Source organism: Psittacula echo (genome assembly GCF_963264785.1).
Source record: "Psittacula echo genome assembly, chromosome: 1".
Taxonomy (NCBI): Eukaryota; Metazoa; Chordata; class Aves; order Psittaciformes; family Psittacidae; genus Psittacula; species Psittacula echo.
This window is the reverse complement of record NC_137735.1, coordinates 131,690,236-131,708,676: the sequence shown is the minus strand read 5'-3', so window position 1 is coordinate 131,708,676 and position 18,441 is coordinate 131,690,236. Positions and strand designations below refer to the sequence as shown.

At 36.4% G+C, this 18,441-nt stretch overlaps 1 protein-coding gene across 1 annotated transcript in view; it reads right to left on the bottom strand.

Moving 5' to 3' along the window:
- The window catches only part of SEMA3A (semaphorin 3A), a gene marked incomplete at its 3' end in the record, with an annotated part of 166,621 nt that overhangs the window by 13,580 nt on the left and 134,600 nt on the right, over window positions 1–18,441 (bottom strand). Inside the window, exons 10-13 of the mRNA XM_080638137.1 lie at window positions 17,914–18,058; window positions 11,809–12,028; window positions 6,575–6,666; window positions 3,539–3,580 (exon numbers count right to left, since the gene is read on the bottom strand). Coding sequence (XP_080494263.1) covers window positions 3,539–3,580; window positions 6,575–6,666; window positions 11,809–12,028; window positions 17,914–18,058 — 499 coding nt within the window. The remainder of the gene's footprint in view (window positions 1–3,538; window positions 3,581–6,574; window positions 6,667–11,808; window positions 12,029–17,913; window positions 18,059–18,441) is intronic.

Genomic DNA, 18,441 nt, shown 5'->3' with positions numbered 1-18,441 from the left:
CTTTAGAATTAAAGAATGACCAGAAACACACAAGGAAAAAAAAAACTGTGAGGCCAAAATAGGGTTACTTCAAGACTCTGCTCCTCGTAGATAAGTTCATAAAGTTCAGTCAGTGAACTACAGCATGAGTTTCAGGTGCTGCACAGCCTGAAGGCTGCTGCCCTGTTTGTTGCTCTTCTGATCTCAGTTTTAGACTCCAGCTGGTGATCATTATTCCGGACACTAATAATATATGAATCCAGGCAGTATGAAATTCAGAAAACAGTAACAGAATGATTTGCGTCAATGACCTTACTTTGCCATACACAGTCAAACTGCCTGTTGTGCAAAGAGTCTTTCCCAAGAGGTTGTTAATTTAATAAATCAGCTGATTATCAGATCAAAGCAGAGTGCGTGTGTGGGAAAGCTGTCCTTTAAAAAGTCTTGCAGAAGTATCAGAACTCCAGAAAAGCTGTAGGAGAGGAGACTAGCATTTTAAGCAACCCAGTGGTTTCTGTTTGCCCCACGGTGCTGCCCAAAATGAAGCCTTTCTCTAGAAGTCAAAGAGATAAATATTTTCCATTTGCAATTGAAAAAAAGGAGAGAGATGAAAAATGTACTGCTTAAAAAGAAAAAAAATCAGAATTTTAAATGGAATTTTAGGGTGCATGAGATTCAAATCCCGTTTAACTTAATTTTATGTCTTGAAAAGTAATTGCAGAATAGTTCAGAGGGCTGTTTAAGCGACAACTCCATTTTGAGCTGGTCCTTTCTATATGCTCACTATGGACAGAAACGGCCATCTCTGAATAAAATTCAGTACTTTGTGAAAAATACTGCAGAAGTAGTCACTAAGGCTTTTCTGAAGGTCTCTGCCTTGCCTTTGAGAATCTTATGGAGGACTTAAAAAACCTCTTCCTAGCAGTTCACCAATCAAGAATCTGGCCTGTACCAGCCAAGGATTTCTTAGTTTTTTTCCCCCTGACTTTCCAGAAACCTAATAGCTTTTTGAAAAACAGGATCACAGTCCTGACCTTGGGAAAAACAAAAGAGCTTGCTCAAAAAGAAGTCACTTTGAAAGCCAGGCCTGACCCTTGCTTGCTTCCATACTTTTAAATCACGGAGCCTCACTCGACAGGCTCAGGACTGAATGGTAGCCAGGGGCTCCCGGCAAGCTTGACTTGCGCAAAACTGTGAATTTAGGCAGCTGCAGGGTGTTAAAGTGGCTCTGGGATGCTGTTCTCTGAAGGTCTGTGTCTATTGCTAACCATGCATAAGTTGTTTAAGTGATAAGGTTACACAAGCCTAGGGCTCTGAACATAATTACAAGGAATATAATTCCTGTGAGTTAAAGACAGTAGAATTGAGAAAGACTGTATCGAGGCTTATTCTTGCACATAAAGACTAAATTTCCTTGCTCAAAGTCACTCTCACTCAAAGGTGAAATTCTCACAGAGTTTTACATAATTTAAAACTTAAGCTAAGTCCCACTCCTGAAGAATTTGTAGATTTTGGTCTTCAGGATGAAGAGTCATTTCTAACATATATTGGCACAATGGCAAAATAGGTACCTTTGAACAATCAGCATAGTAGAGCATTCAAAAATGAGGAGAAACTCCCGGTACCATTAAAGAATTGTTAGTGAAAAAAATCAAATGAAGTGATTGCTTTAAAGTTATTCAGTAGGACATGGTGGTTTTACTGTTTATATTTCATCCTCCTGCTTTCTACAATGCATAGAATTATCATGCTGTTTACATGAAAAAAACCCTACTTATCAGAACACAATGAGTAAAGTGTTTGCATCATAAAACTACAGTATTTTAAAATCAGAAATATAAAATGGAAACATGTTGCCATATACTTATTTCATACAGAGACAGTGCCAAAAGCTTGTCATAATGTATCATGATTCTGTCATTTTTGGCCTAAGGCTGGTTGAATTTTCATGAGCATAACTCTGCCTGAATATCTTGTGTTTTATGCTCTTTTTTAGTTTTAGACAATTTTAGCAGTATAAATTTGTTTTCAAAAGATACAGGGAAAATTGTCATCTCTCCTGAATTACTAAAGCTGCTTTAAAGAAGCTGTGTGAAAATGCATAGTCCATTATTAAATATGACTGGTTGTTTTAAGGGAATGCACTTATAAAAATAATCCAAAGCAGAGCATTTTGGTATGATGTGAACATATATACATCTTGACAGGTTTGTTTTTAAATATCCCAGTATTCAACAGTACATGTTTTTGTCCTGCCATTTTTGTTGTTTTAGGTGGTAAACTGTGTTAGAAACGTGTCCCCAAACAAAATGTTTTCTGTCAAATATATGAATGTTTTCAGACAACTTTTCTAAATACAGTGGTTTCTGAGTTAAATATGCAGCATTTCAAACATAATATTGTGCTCTGTCCGTTACAGAAAGAATTCAACTTCTGTTTAATAATGCACAGCATGAGGTAGAAGAATTAACTAAACCTTATTTATAACATACACAATTTTTAGTGCCCCAGTCCTCAAAGTAATACCAAATCTCCTCTTTACTGGCAATGACTTTAATGATGAAATTAATGAGTGTGAACAAGTTGCTTGTATTTACCAAATCAGGCTCCAAATCAACACAAATATGAAAAAGGATACCAAATCTTTATTGTGTTAAACTTGACACTAAATTTTAAATCTAAGACTTCTGAGACAGGAATTGACAGTGGCTGGAACCCTCTACCTAATTCTAGGCAGAACTGGAAGATAGGCCCCTAATACCCACTTCACTCCTGGACTGCAACCCAATGTTCTTTGCATGACTACGTAACTCACCAGCTGCTTCACAAACAAGTCTAAGAATAATTGCCTGTAATTGCTCAGAAAGCACCTTCACTGTAAATCTGACAAAACTCCCATCCATCAAGAAGTCCAGTTTATTTTTGTTATGATCTAGTCTACAATGAAGGCTATGATACATTTCTTTCAGAAGTTAGTCACTACTGCACTCAACAGAAAGTAGGAAATATAAATTCTGGAGTCAGGAACCCCTACCTTAACCACGTCACTGAATGGAAAGACCGTGGAAAATTCGGACTAAATCAGATCTACCCTCTTTGTTAAAGTCAAATGGTGAACCCAGAGGAATGTAACAGGCATCGGACAGAAAGACAGGAGAACGTCTCGTTTCCAGTCTTTGCTTCCACTATCTGCATTTTGTACTAGACTATTGCTGCAGAGACCAGAATTAGTCCCATTAAAATAAGAGGCCAAGTCTGGCCACTCCTGAACAATTTTTCTGTCATGAGAACATTCCATAATGTCAATTTTATTATTTTTTTAATTGAGAGCATTCAGACAGCTGGTTAGTTTGTGTTTATTTTCCACCTTACCAGTAAGTAACATGAACTAGACTTTCTCTGCATGTCACATTTTCCTGAGAAACTAGTGATGTTTATGTAAAGGGATGTGATGCTGCTGCTGTTATTAATATGTCTCTACTGACTGCCAAGTTACTGTCTCTAAAAGACAGAGACCAATAAATATTTAAAAGTGATTTAAAGTTTGTGCACATAGTACCTGTTTTGTGGAAATCTTCATTGCTGAAATAACAGTGGGTTCCTAGGGGAAAAAAAAAAAAAAAAAAAAAAAGAGTTAAAATATAAAATGAGCCTTATAAACATAAAAATTCTGCTAGAATGCTATTTGCCTAACCTAGAAACTCTGAAATTAAACTAAACACTCCTTAGTGTTTCTTGTTGTCTTTGGCAGTGGAATATTTTCTAGCTGTAAGTGAATTAGAATGCATGTACATATCCAGGTGCATCTGTGATTGCTATGTTGATTGTGGACAGACCATTTTCCATGATTATTACAGTTTCATTGTGATTACTTTGTTACTAATTTCACATCTTGAAATTAATTGCTACACTTTGTATTAAAACTACATTTAAAGAACCTGCCAGGTAATATAAAATTAATAATGGCTGTAACAAAATACATAGATTATATATTAAAAGTGGTAAAAATGAAATAAGCAACATGTTTTAACCATATCAAGGTGAAAAACTCACTTGTACAAAATTTTATTCATAAGAGCAAGCCTTTGTCCCAGGTATAATCCTATTGACTGGACCACACTATTCACATACCAAGAAGTTACTTGTATTTGCAGAGCACAAAACCAAAACAGGCAAGAGGTTATTTGCACCCTGGAACACCCACTATTTAATCAACTAAATGGGTCACTAGGAGAGTTATTGTTCTCCGAGCTAAGTCTACACTTAATTATCTTAGCAAGCAGATGTCAAACCAACACCTACTTTCTCATATGAGAAGCTGTAGGAAATATTTAACAAAATGAGTATATTTAGATCTGATTAAAGGACTGTTACACCTTTTAGTCCCAGCTGCTTGAATGGATTTTAATCCTGAGAGTAAAAGCAGCATAATTCGGTTACAAAGTGTGCACGTCAACACTGAATGAACTTTATTCCATCTAAAAATCTGCTATTGATCCCACACATCATGCTTTTGGTTATGTACATTAATAAAGTCCTTATTAATCTTTTACACTTGTGTAGCTTTCAAATTGCTTATCCTGAGAGAATTTGATATGAGTCAGTGGATGTTAAGCATGTGGACTTTACAAATGGGTTAATAGAACTTATATTAGAAAGCATCAATTAAGTGTAACATTTGAAGGAAAATTGAACTCATTAGTTTGTTTGCTCAGCTGTTCAGAGAAATATGGCACAAATGGGGTTAAAAGAGGTATTTGTTATCGATGTAACAGATACGGAAGACTGTTTTGTGGAATTATAAAGGTATTGTATTCAGCACATTGCAATTTAAGCATCAAAACACATTGTTCATGTTGCACATAAACACTTTAGTAAATAAAGAAAATTTACATCTTCTAAAGGTACATGTAAAATCTGTTGCAAATTCCCTATTGAAAGATCCATATCTTATGCACACAAATGCTGTTTATTCCACTGAAGTACATTAATGCCCTCTTTAAGGCTTAAATACAAGCCAAAGGAGATAAATGAGCATTCAAGTAAATCAGAACACCAAAATCTTTTTGTGTAATGAATAAATACACATGTAAAGTAAAATACCAGATTTGAATTTGTCATTAACCATGCTACTTCTGTAAAGCCTTTCTGAAATAAAACTTTCACTCCATTTATTTTCTTTCTTTCACTTTTATATTTCTCTGATCTCCTTTAGCTTGGCAATTCTACTTGATTTAGGGAAGAGACTCATACATTACCAACAATTGCCAAATTACCTTGCATTAATGTAATAACTTTTGCATGTATAAGGAAAGAAAAAAAGCTGGGAGCCACAAATTACTTGTCTCATTTTCTCCTCATAGTTTCTACTTTATTTTTGTGTTAAAAAAATAACAACAAAAAGCCCTAAACCCAGCAACAATCAGGAAGAAAAAACCCCTACATTTCTGTCCTCAAACCCCCCCCCAAATGGATTGCAGAAACAGATACCTATTTTTCAGAGGCATCTTGCACCCAAACCAGTGTTTTCTATGTGGGACTGATGCCAGTTTAGGCAAGACTGCCCATAAGAAAAGCATAATAATAATATTGAAAATAATAATAAAAAGATATACAAGCTCTGCTTAGATATGTTGTGTCTGTTCAGAAACTAAAGGTAAAGAAATGGCAAGTGAGTGTGATGAGGACATGGTGGCAGGGTCCCTGGGGCAGGCTGGAGGCATAGTCCTTGTCAGCACATCCAGAGTGAGACCACACGACATGGGACTCTCCAAGCATGCAAGCATTGTCTTCACACTGTCAGATTAACCTCATATTCCCAGCTAGGTACCAACCCCCAAAAGCCTGGAGCCTGTGAAGTGGTGCCATAAAATGGCACTGACAAAAAGAATAACATGGGGAATGTAAATGATTCGTTGTTGTGTACAAAACACAAGAGATCCCTGGGTTCTGTCTGGAAAGTGTTTGAAAGGTTTACTCAGCCTCAATTTGCAGGAGTGCCTATGGGATGCCTTATTTTTTAGGTGGCTCAGACAGGAAAAATGGAAGAGATTAATTTTCACGAGAAGGCACTAAAGATTACGGTGTCTTGTGTCAAACCATGAAAATGAAACCCAAAAGTCATGAAAACACAAACCCTGAGTTTCCCAGATTATTAGGCATAAGAAATATGTGCAGATCACTGTTTTTCTTAAATTATATTCCTAGTTACATTATGCTCATAGTCTGAATAGTGTTGAGTTGATGCAACCACGAAATTTGTGTATTGCATAACTCTGGGAGAAAACAGACAGGCATTATTCCCAGACTTGAACAGATACATATTTAACTACAGCATGTAACAGCTGTAAGATTCAGAGATACGAATTTACTTTTAACATCACAAAACGAGCCCAGAATGCTGTCTCTTTTATCATTAAACTCCAGCTAGCACTGGAAGTTTCAAGGTTTATTTTGACTAGTGTCTGGGTCTCTAAATGACAAGCTAATTAGAGGAGTATGCCAGGCTATGCCTTGGCTAGACTGCAAGAAGTTTACTTTGCAGCTGTCCACAGAGAAATCTATAACCTGACACTTGAAATTCAGCTGCACTTACCCGAAAGACTGTCATTTCTTCCAGCAAGACTTCTTCTAATTCATGCCAAGTCTCCTTAGGAATTGAAACCACTTTAAGAACTGTTCCAACATCTTGAGAAGGAAAGAAAAGAAGAAAAAAGAAACCAAAAGTTTTCAGGTGCTTAAGATGCATACTTCAGTTTCGGAGGAGCCAGAGTTCCTTGCAGCATGTAATTATTTCATGTATCAAGCTTGTGAAGCTGCGAATCTCCAAGCAATTGTTCAAAATACAAACTGCTATTTAAAATAACCTAGAAAAAAGCTGAATTTCAGCAGGCCATTTTATTGAAGTCTTTCAACTGTAAAAATGCAGCAAAGAAGATAAACACTACTATAGTTATTAAAGAATGAAAAGGACTGAAATACCATTTAACTGACAGTATAAAATGACAGATGTTTCAGTCATTTAACTAAGGAAGGAAATGCACTAAATTTACCCAGGCATGTTTTATTGTCCATTTTGAATATGATGTTTGTCATTCTTAAAATGCACATGAGGATGCTGTCAGAAGGCTCAGTATGGATACAGAAACATCTGGACAAATGTTGTTAGACAGATGAAGCTGTTAGATCTCTTAAGTACATGAGATCTTCCCCATGTCAAACAAAGTGCCGAAGATGTATAAGCCCCTTAAGGCATCTATATTTCTCTCTGTGTTAGATAATGGTCTTTGCTGAGGGGTAAAAAGCAATATAACTTGTATCTTCTGTTTAGAAATAAATGTGTGCCAGCATTTTAATACTATATCCATTTACATTCTTGGAGGTTTGCAATTGGCTTTAACACTAACAAGGCCAACGCTTGAAATTCCAGAGCTTCAGCCTTTGGTTTTATGAACATGGTTGAGACGTAAAACCATCTCTGTTTTACAGCTTCTGCATCTGTGATTTATTTGTTTGTTTCCATGAACAGAATTTTCAGGGAACAAAAACAAAACAAAAAAAAAAGGAATCATTTCTAGGCTGGTACACATCACTCCAGACTCTCTGCAGTGAAAACACTCTGCATATGACTTTTCCTTTTAGCCAGCCAAGTGTAGTGCCATGTAAAACTATCATAGGAATAACAACTATGTCCCTGAGGACATTTCAAGTTGCACATTCTACAGCAGGAAAATATAAGGCATTGTAAATGAATAAAATTCTCAATATAACAGAACTATGAACGTAAACATTCTCAAAACAACACTGATTACACAAAATCAGAACATTTTTTGTGCATATATATATATGTGTGTTAGTTGAAACTTCCAATTAAAAAGATGACAACACACCACTTCTGTATTGAAAATATGTATAAAATTAGAGCAAAGAGATTCCACAGGTTGAAAATGTTTTTATAACTTGACTAACATAAAAGCCATTGATTTAATGAGAAAATTCTTGTATTTCAACTTAATTACATGAATTCCGATTAAAATACTCTAGAAATCCTAGAATATAATGTAGAACTGAGATTTTTCATTTTCCCATCTGCTCTTCTTTAAGTAGATGTTGGTTTCCTAGTACACACTTTTGAAAGTTTAGAAATAGGTAATTTTTTTTTTTCCCACGAAATATGTACCTCACTGCTTTCTTTCATTAGTCACAAATTCATAGATTCTTTTTAAAAGGAAAAACCAGTTTTTTCTAAAAAAAAAAAAAAATAAAAACACAACTTTCTATCTAGGCTGTTACATGTACAAAGTCAACTAGTAAATTATACTAGATAAGTGTTCTTGGAAGTGGTTTTCATTATGATTACTGCTACTAATTGAATATATTTAATTCAACGAATATTGAGACCAATACAGACCAAATGCAATATAAACTTTAAACCAAGATGAAAAACAAAATCCACATTTCTACAACAGAGTAATTCAGAACAACAGATAATTTAACATTAGTTTTATTTGTAATTTCCTTAATTATCCTGGCAATTTGATGACTGCGGTTTTGAGGAAAATGCATGCTACGGGTAAAAGAAGAGAACTGTTATCAAATAAATAGAACAGTGTAGCAATGTGTCATGACTGTGTTCTCTGTTGGACTATGCCCTCAGTCACAATGCAGCAATTGCATTGAAAATTCCTGAAATAAAGGGGGATTTTGATAAAACAGCACAAGGGAAACTGTGGAGCCTGATCACAGCCTCAGCAGACTTAAGCTCCCTACATAGTGTTGTTTCAACAAAAGGTCTGACTTTGAAGTGGATCCTGCAACAATTACAGTTGCTTGATGCTCAAGAAAGCCTTTGAGGTCAAAGATACATTGTGTTAATCACTACAGTGACTCTGGTCAGGCCACAGGTACCAAAGTGGGGCTTTATCTGAGTTCTAGATCAATTTTTAGAGAGTAGTATTTCAAACAATTTCACACAAATGGAATCGGGCTTCTCCTTTAGGATCAATAGGCTCTGCTCAGTAAGATAAGATTACCATTATTAATTTGCTTTACTGACAGATGTACCTTGACTGTGCCAAATGATCCCAAGCTTCAGACACTCAGGATATGCATTAAGTGCATATCTTAAATCCTGTTTTTTTCCTGATACAATTTCAAGCATGCTGATATGATTTTATTTCCATTGTGAAACACACTGGTACAATCACAGTGGGAAAGAAACTGCTCAGTTAAGGGTTTCACCCACAGGAAAGGAAAATGTGACCACATTGCATGGCTATTAATTATGTTGTGTTCAATTATCATCAGTCATTCAATGGGAAGGAGAAAAAAAAGTGTTCCTTCAACATAGTGAAGTTCAGCAGCATGTGGAAATAATGTAGATTGGTGCAAAAGCATGAGAAAATACAGAGAAACACATCTAATCTGATGGGACAGACCTGCACAGAAAAATCTAGTCATACCCCAGAGAGCTTAATTCTGGTTCTGTCATAGGTTCTGATCATCAAGTAGGAAACTGGAATGTAACTAGAGTCACTAATCTGCTCCCCCACTTGTTCTTTGCTTGGGGAACATGTAATACATGCTGATTGTGTTTCTGTTTCTGGTTCCTTTGACTTTGTTAAGCCTGCTCAGTGCAGCTTTCTGGCAGAAGGCAGGCAGGGCCTCTGTTCTGCCACTTTTCCTTTCCCATGCATGGAAGATGCCCCTTCCTCATTCTGAAAGCTGCAATAAAGATAGTGAGCTCAGGGGAGCACAGAGCATCATTTATGCTCCTGCTCCAAGCATAAGTGTTGTAGTGCCTATTCTTGTTCCATGAGAGTAAAATCTCCTGCTGCAAAAAGAACCGTTTCTATAGACAAAAGTAATATGTCAAGAAATAATAACATACACTTACAAAGCCGGGGTTTTGGTGCTGAAATCTCCTTTGGCAAGTGCAAGTAATAATCTTTCAATAATTTTCTTACATTTCCTGGGCACAACTATCAGCAATGTTGGATGGGTTCCAGAGCAGTTACCACACACCTGAATATTAGTGGTTACGGGAATTAAGTGAGTGTCTAAATTTCCAGCTCAAGGGTAAGTGCTAGGTATCACTGAAGCTCTTTCATAGGGACAGCTTGCCTTACTAACTTAGATGAGAAACACTATACATAATGATATCTAAAAGCTATAGCCCAGGTTTAAGCAAGTCTTCCTGTACTGTCTGAAAACAGACAGGAACTTCTGCATAACTATTCACCTTAATCCAATAGAGGTCTTGAAGAAAGTACAGTGAATCTCTCTCTGGAAGTACTTATCTCATTCACTCGCAGAAACCAATGCATTTTAGACTGAATGCCCAACTTTGGTAAGATAAACGCCATCTCTTGTGCTCAAGAAATCAGGTCCTTATGTTTGTTCAGCATCATACTCTGGACGCTGAAGGGCTTTTTCCTTCACATTGCAGACAAGGAGATTATTGCCATTATTTTTTTCTTCTGGGCTGAAGCAGATCATAGAAGACTTGTTGAAAGGCACAAAACACTCAATTGTAGGTGGCACTGAAGTCTACAATGTGTGATGGAAAATATATATGTTGCGTAAAATCATATGAAACTACTTTTCAATATTTTATGGAAGAACATATTGTAACACCAGTATCTAATAACTCAGTCCGCAGCTTTAAAGAGGTGGAATGCTTTCTGCAGAGCTGCATTTCCTGCAGTAAATGTTCTGAATTGCTATGCATGCACTGTGTTTGGTACACAAAGGTTCATCAGCTCTCAGTTTAGTCATAACATAATTCAGGCATCAACATGAAAGATTCCTTGAGATTTATTGCTTTGGAAATGTGACCCCAGGTCTAGAGTACCAGAACTGTACTTAAAGCAAGTAAAAAAAACAATTAGAGCATTATAAGACAGACAGCCAAACAAATATTTTTGGTCCAAAGCTGAAAAGAAACAGTGGGGTTTTGGTTTGATTTGTTTTGACTTCATGATGCCAATGTCTAATTATTAGCAATTAGGTTCAATAGAAGTTTTAAGTACTTTTATTCAATGTAACTGAAACACCATCTAACTAATGGAAAATCTTCAAAGGTGAAGAAGCAGATCCACCAGCTGCTAATCGGCATATACTGCGGCCACTAAAACTATTCTGAAGCCACGGTATGCCAGCTGATTTCTGGTCACTATTATTTCTCATTATTACCTTTCTGGAATAAAACGTCTTTTTTGAGTGCATATTTCCACTCTTATAAAATGCCCAATCTGTGTGATTCTGCAAATGCTTTGGAAAGGATGTCATGTTTCTATTTGAATATCAATGCTTCTTAAAACATTTTGTGTGTGCCAGGTATCTTCATTTTAAGAAAAATGCTCTTCTGGCATAAGAACTGGGCATCTTAAGGCAATACCTGAAATACCTGAAAGGCACACAAGACATTTCCCATACCTGGCTGCTTGCCTCATTCGTGTTAATACTTCTTATGCTGCACTTCAAAATGGGTACCTCAAAAGACTCATTTTAATACTAAATTATAATTAATGAGACAAGATATTTCTAATAAAATTCCCTAATAACAGTAGCTGAAAAGAGAGTGGTTTGATCTTAATCCAGTTGGCAAAGCTCCTAAAGAATTAAGCTATGCAGGCCGCAGCCTGAACCTGTAACAGTGAATGGACATAAGAAAGACCTCCCCACATGCACAGTTTTAATTCTCACCCCAAATTTTCATGGGTATACAACATTCTGCCTGTGTTCTGTCCTTCAGAGTATGAAATTTTATTTGCTCTATGTCTCCATAAAGCCTGGAGGAGCATACAGTATAGATTCAAGACTTCTTACCTGTGCCAATGAACATGACATCATATTGGCCATCTTCTGCATCTACTCGATCTACTACTATCTGTGTGAACTGGTAATCCACATCTGTTTTGATCATGATTGGACGGTTGTTGATGGGGAATACTGGGTTGTACATGGCTGGATGACTTCTTGCAAATGTTATAACTTCATCAGGAAGGTCCTTGGTGGAATCAAAGCCTCCAAATGTTTTACTGGGGCACTGGAAATAAAAGAGGAAATATTTTTCATTTTATTTATCGAACACTAGAAACATATTAGAAATCAATTTCATTACAAACATCCCAACTAATGCAGTTTACAATTAAATATGAGAGGACATCTAAATGTGCCATGACAGGCAGCAAAAGTTTATTCTGTCAATAAAAGTATCATTTTTTTTCATTTTGGATTTAAATCAATTATGATTAACACAATGTAAATTATCTTCATACATTATTTTTTCTTACTACTATGCAGTGCAAAAGAATTTTCAGTAATTTACTGATTAGTATTAGTCTTTAACTGGCAACAGGAAGAAATTCTGAAATATCTAAAATTATTCAACATGAGACATGCAATTTCAATATTTAGTTATGCATACAGCATAAAATTAATCAATTATGCCACCATCTTATTTCAAAGTATTGTCTTCAGAAGTTGACTGGAAGTCAATAAATATCTGAGGAATCAAATCCTTTAATGCTGGGACAATTTCCTGTTCTACTGACTTCTCAAACTCCTGCTTGTCTCAACAAGCCTGTGTCATCCATGTAGACCCAATAACATAGAACCATGGAATATCGGGTTGGAAGGGACCTCAAGGGTCATCTGGTCCAACGTTTCATGGATCCTGTTAACGTTAAATCAAATCAAATGAGTCACGCCCTAAATCTATATCCTTTGTCTCCACTGATTCTAAAGAAAGCCTACTGTAAATGTTGCTGATGATACTATCCATGTGAATAATTAGGTGAGACGAGTCTTGCTAAAGAACTGAAATACCTCCTCACTGTTGTGCAATGCACAATGTCCCTGTGGAATGAACCTGGCCCCCATGAAGTAATACAGTAAGAAGTCCCTTTGCTCTTCACATTTTGCTCATATTCTCCCAATGTGAGCAAACAATAGAGGCTGAAAAGGGAAAAGGAGGTAAGACCACAGCTTTGGTAGCCAGAAGAGTATTCTTCCATTTTCACCTACCACGTTTCCCTCAGAGACTTGAGTAGTGTGGCTAATCACCACCATTTTCCCACATCTCTTCTGTAGAACTGGTGTTTCTTGAACAGTTAGAAGTTACTTTAACATAGGTATTAGTAGTGTGTTAGTAACATTGAACATACGAAGAATATGAGCTACAATGGCATTAAATCACTAGTCCAAAGATACTCAGCAAAGAACTTGGCGTACCACACATCTAATTTGTTCATATACCTATTGAAGACATGTAAAACTCTGAAACCCAGTTGACAATATGTTATGGCTTTTGAACCTGAAATATAAACAGCTGGTGTTAAAATGACCTAGATAATTTGCCCTTTATATCCATGTATACAGTATCTTCCAATTAAGTTAAAAACCTAGGGGACAACATCTTATTAACCAAGAATCCAGACCTTGCAGGATGCTCAGCAGAAGAAATCAATTGTCTTTGCTATCACCTTGATCCAAATTATTAATAATTCATCAGAAATGAAATTAAAAAATCAATGTTGTCAAAAGGAGTAGTTGTTATGCTCAGCAAAGGGACGCTTCCAGCATGGACATATAAAGTGTAAATTCTCTCTTTTTGGCATATTTGTTAGTAAGCAAATTCCCGCATTCTTTTCCATTACATGGTATGGAAGGGAGGAAGGGAGGGAAGTAGAATATTTGATTACTGCATGTAGAGCAGACTCAGTGCAAAGCAAGTTAGTTATCTACTTTATTGTGACAACATTTTCCAGCCTTTTATTATTCTATGTTCTTACTCTTTTGTACAGAAATATTACAATGAGAAAAGCAGACAGGCTATTTATAAACATTGGCCAAACATTTGTATGTCTAAAAACTTGTGTTTAAAATTTTACACTTTAATTTGAAGTTTGCTTGACATCTTGATTAATATTCTAACTAGAGTTCAATACTAATTACTCAGATTAATTAGATAATGATTAATAATGCATATAAAGTGTTTTAAGTATAATAATCACTACACAAGAACTAAGTATTGTTAACTGGAGCTGGACAAGCATTAAAAAAAATGATTAAATGAATACTCATTTCGATTTTCAGTAAATGAATTTCAGCTGTGTTTCAATTGCTTGAATATTTACTTTCTGGCTTATTAGGACAAAGGCTTTTACTTGCAACAGGGTTAACCAAGATATATTTTACACAGAAAAATCATAAAACTAGAATTAGTGTCATAATTCTATGTGTTTAAATTAGAATCCCAGTTTTGAGAGCCAGATTACTCCTTGGATCCCCTGCCTTTCTGAGAATAAAAAAAATATAGCAACTTTGTGTCTTTACTTCTAAAGTTTAAAGGGCATTGCCTGGACTAGGCTATGGCTCAGATTCATCCCACCCCACTTTAGGAAACTGCGTAAGATGAAATCAAACTCCCTTTCTTTTCAATTGAGTAAAATGGGCACCACCAGTAGGTGAGATTTAGCCCAACAATAGTCCAAATTGCTTGCAGAGGACACTCAACTCACGTGAATCATACAGAATCACAGAATCATTACGGTTGGAAGGGACCTCTGAAGGTTGTGAAGTCAGAGAACAGAGCAGAACTGAGTGGAACGGAGTGGAACGGGGCAAAGCAGAACAGAACAGGCCAAGTCAGATGAGATGAGACAAGATGAAATAAGACAAGATTAGACAAGAGCAGACTAGGCTAGACTGGACTAGTGGTCCTGAAGAGGACAGTGCTGCCACGTTTACTTATTTTACAATCACAAAACCAGGAAATACAACAAAGACATCATCCTTGATGCTAATGACAGGCCTGGTTTTGGCATCAGTGGGTCTAGGTCAAGCTAACTGGCAAGGTGCTGCATGAGAACTCATGCTTATATACCTCATCAATCCCATTGGTAGCAAAGAAATAAATAAAAAGTTTTCAGGTGCCAAAAGATAGGCATAAATACAAATATCCTGGAAAGGTTCAGAGAAATAAGCTTGATTCTGTATTCAAGTAGAGTCAAAGAACTCTTGCATTTAACATCCATCCACTCCAAATTCTTTGTCTCCAGTATGCTGTCAGGGGTATTGATCAGTCAGGAGGAGGTAACTATGCTATCCCCTCATTGGCCTATTAGGGAATCCAGCATTAAGTCAATAGCTACCATTTGGTAGGAACAGAAAGTTCTTTGCTCATAACTGAAGATAGACTCTTGGTGCCATGAAGCAGAGAAACCCTGAGCTCTGTAGCTGAATTCACACAAAGTCAGATACAAATTCCAGATGAAATCCTCTCTCCTCTCCCAAATATTGTTAAAAGGTTAAAAAAACCCCCACACAACCAAACAGCAACAAGAACAAAAAAACCCCAAAACAACTGAAAAAAACCCAAACCCCAACCCAAACAAACAAACCCCAAGTCCCATAGATCTTAAAGCAAAAATCCTGGCAACTCCTTTGCTAAATGTGAAGCTGATGTAGAACTGTGTACGAAGTTTTCTGACTTGTCAAAAGAACCATTAACTTTCCTTTTTCTTTACTCATACTGGGCAAGTCACCAGATGCTCAAGAAGTTTACTGGCTCCTCACCTATTAAATTCCTCAGATAATTCAGCACTGCTTAACTGCAGTACGATCTGGAACTGATTCACTGTAAGAAGCTCAGGTTTTGTTTTCCCTTCCCTTTCCCCATTTCTTGGAAAAGGAAGCCACAAGTCTGACATCTAAACGAGCTTAAAAAACTTTTTAACTTTATTCTCAACAGGATTTCAAAGCCATTGAAAATGCATCCAGATTTTTAGAAAAAAGCCCTCATTTTAAAATTCAGTTTTATACTACTGGTTAGGATTTTAGCAACTGTGAGGAAAAAACTCATCTTTTTCAAAATGGTGAACACCAGGATTAAAGTCACTGGTGGTGGGCTAGAAGAACCTGATGACCTCAGCTGCTTTTTAATTAACATCACTTACAGTGGCACGGCCTCTTGCACTACATGATGTGACTGCAGGGCTACGTAAAATGGTATAGTTTGGGATCACATTTGCACTTAGGCAAGAGAAATGTTACAATGAAATTGCACTTTGTTTGTGATCCTAGTATGTTATGGTGAAATTATAAGCATAAAATCCATTCTGAGAGGGTGGCAAGAAAAAAAGTACATGTAACTTAACTGCATTTCCCTACTTTGGCAAAAGATGTGCTGGCTTAGGTCACTCAGCCACTTAGCGACTAGATTTGAGTCCAAGCTTTTCTGCTATTCTCAGGAAATTCCCATTCATTACTTCTTCTATTTGGATTTCAGTTCAAGGCCCTCAGACAAGTCTTGAGATAACCCACAGGTTCTGAAGCAGGCAGAGCTATGCTGCCATCCTCTAGGGCAAGTATTTGAGTTGTGCACTCAGAATTTCAACAACAGAGTTGTGTCTAATCTCTGCTGAAGAATGAATGTAACAGAACCACTACGTAGCAGTCAGTTATCTCAGTCTGTTTCCATAACAGAAATATGTAACATTCTTCTTTATCTGTAGTTTTACATAGTATCTATTATTTGCTTCTTGTCTGGAAAGGTCAATCAATACTGGAACCAAAGAGGAATATAAATAAACAGAATAATAAACACTAACTTATTCAGTCTGTCATACTGAAAAGAAGATGATATTAGCTATGCAAACAATACAAAAAATTCTACCCATTCACATTTTCCATGGGGATGTAAAACAATACAACTTATAAATAAACCTCTGACATATCAGAATTAACTATAGTAATTAAAAAAAAGAAGTTCAGCGTCAAATGAGAAATGAAACCTCTCTTATGCTGCAGAGCTTGTACTTTAAATCTGGAAAAAGTCAGGAATCCCTTCAGCAGTTGCCAGAGGGAGTGAGGAGCGCTGGGGAATCTGGCCACCAGGGAGACATTATTTTCTTCTACTTAAGAAATCATTCTCATTTGGCTGAGCATATACATCCTCGAACTGTTGGAGATCAGTTGAAAGATCAGGTTGCAAGAACAATTTCAAAACACACCAACTAAAGTAGAAAAGCCGATGCTTTAGAAGAAGGGATCTAAATTATTCCTAGGGGTTTTTTGTGGTTTATATTTATGGAGTTTTTAAAAAAAAAAATTATAAACATATATTTTTTACATATACATCTTTATATGTATACATGTGTATATATATATTTAATCTTCAGCAATCCTATTTCAAAACTTAAATGGGCCAAGCTGACTTATGCTAGTTAAGGAGCTACTGCAATGTATACAATTAATGCTTTTTTCATAGATATCCCATCTTCTTAGCCTACTGCTAATTTCAGAGGCTGTGAAACATTTCCAAAATGTGATGATATCAGTTGGGAATTGTAAATATGGATGTCTTAGATACACTGATATTTTAGTCTTTCACAAACCAGAAACAGAAAAATGGTAGAGGCACAGATTTCCTAAAATGCCAGTGGAAATTATATATTACTGTAGTCACTCTGTCATCCACTGCAGAAATGTCTGTCTTGCTGCACTAGATTTAACGTCAAGAACAATTGAAAGTTTCTTAACAGCCAGGCAGATGCTCTGTTTTCTGTTCATTCTCACTAAGAATGGCTTAGTCAATATTTGGAACAAAGACAAATTCCAAGGAAAGGATAATGCAGAGTAATTTATTAAACGTATGACTTTCAGTAATATTCTCCAGCCATTGCACAAACTTCTGCTGAAGTTGTTAGTATGAATGCCAAAACTGAAATCCAAATGAAGTCGTTATTGCAGCTTCATACTTAACAAGAAAATCAATACATTTTGGATCTGGAGAAAATGTTGGCTTTCCCTTCTGCCACCCTACACATTTAATCTCTTTTTCAGTTTCTTTCATGGATCTCAGCTCAAGGACCATAAAACGTGTAATATTTTTCCTTTTGAGATTGCTGGATTTCTTAGGGTACTTACAGTTCCGGGTCGTGGATATGGTACTCGCCCTTGGTAGGGAACCCACTGGTAGTTTGGACCATCTCGGTGGGCATAGGGACCAAGAAATACCCTCCTGACATCAGTCATGCTGTACATACACACAGCTGACCCCTTGAAGATATTACTAAAAATAAGGGAAGAAGAAATCAAATCAGGTTCTTTAAATTATCAGCTGGTTTAATCAAGTGGAAGACATATGGGAATAGCAGCTTGTTGCTTCCTAATTTATTGCATGTGCTGGTTATCAAAACTTTGACATGCTCTCAGAGGAATCCTAACTCACCTGTGAAAGTTCAGCATAACTGATACAATCTCTCAGACATTTTCCAAAGTAGATGGCTGCTATTCCATTCTTTAAAACATATTGTCCCCAGAAGGGCAAACTCCCAATTTCAGTAAAATTCAACAGGGCTGTCCCAAGGGGACTATTCAGTTCTTTCCTACACTCCACATTTTTTTCACTTGTCTTAGCAGTCTCTTCCGTCTTTTGGGCAGCACACACAAACT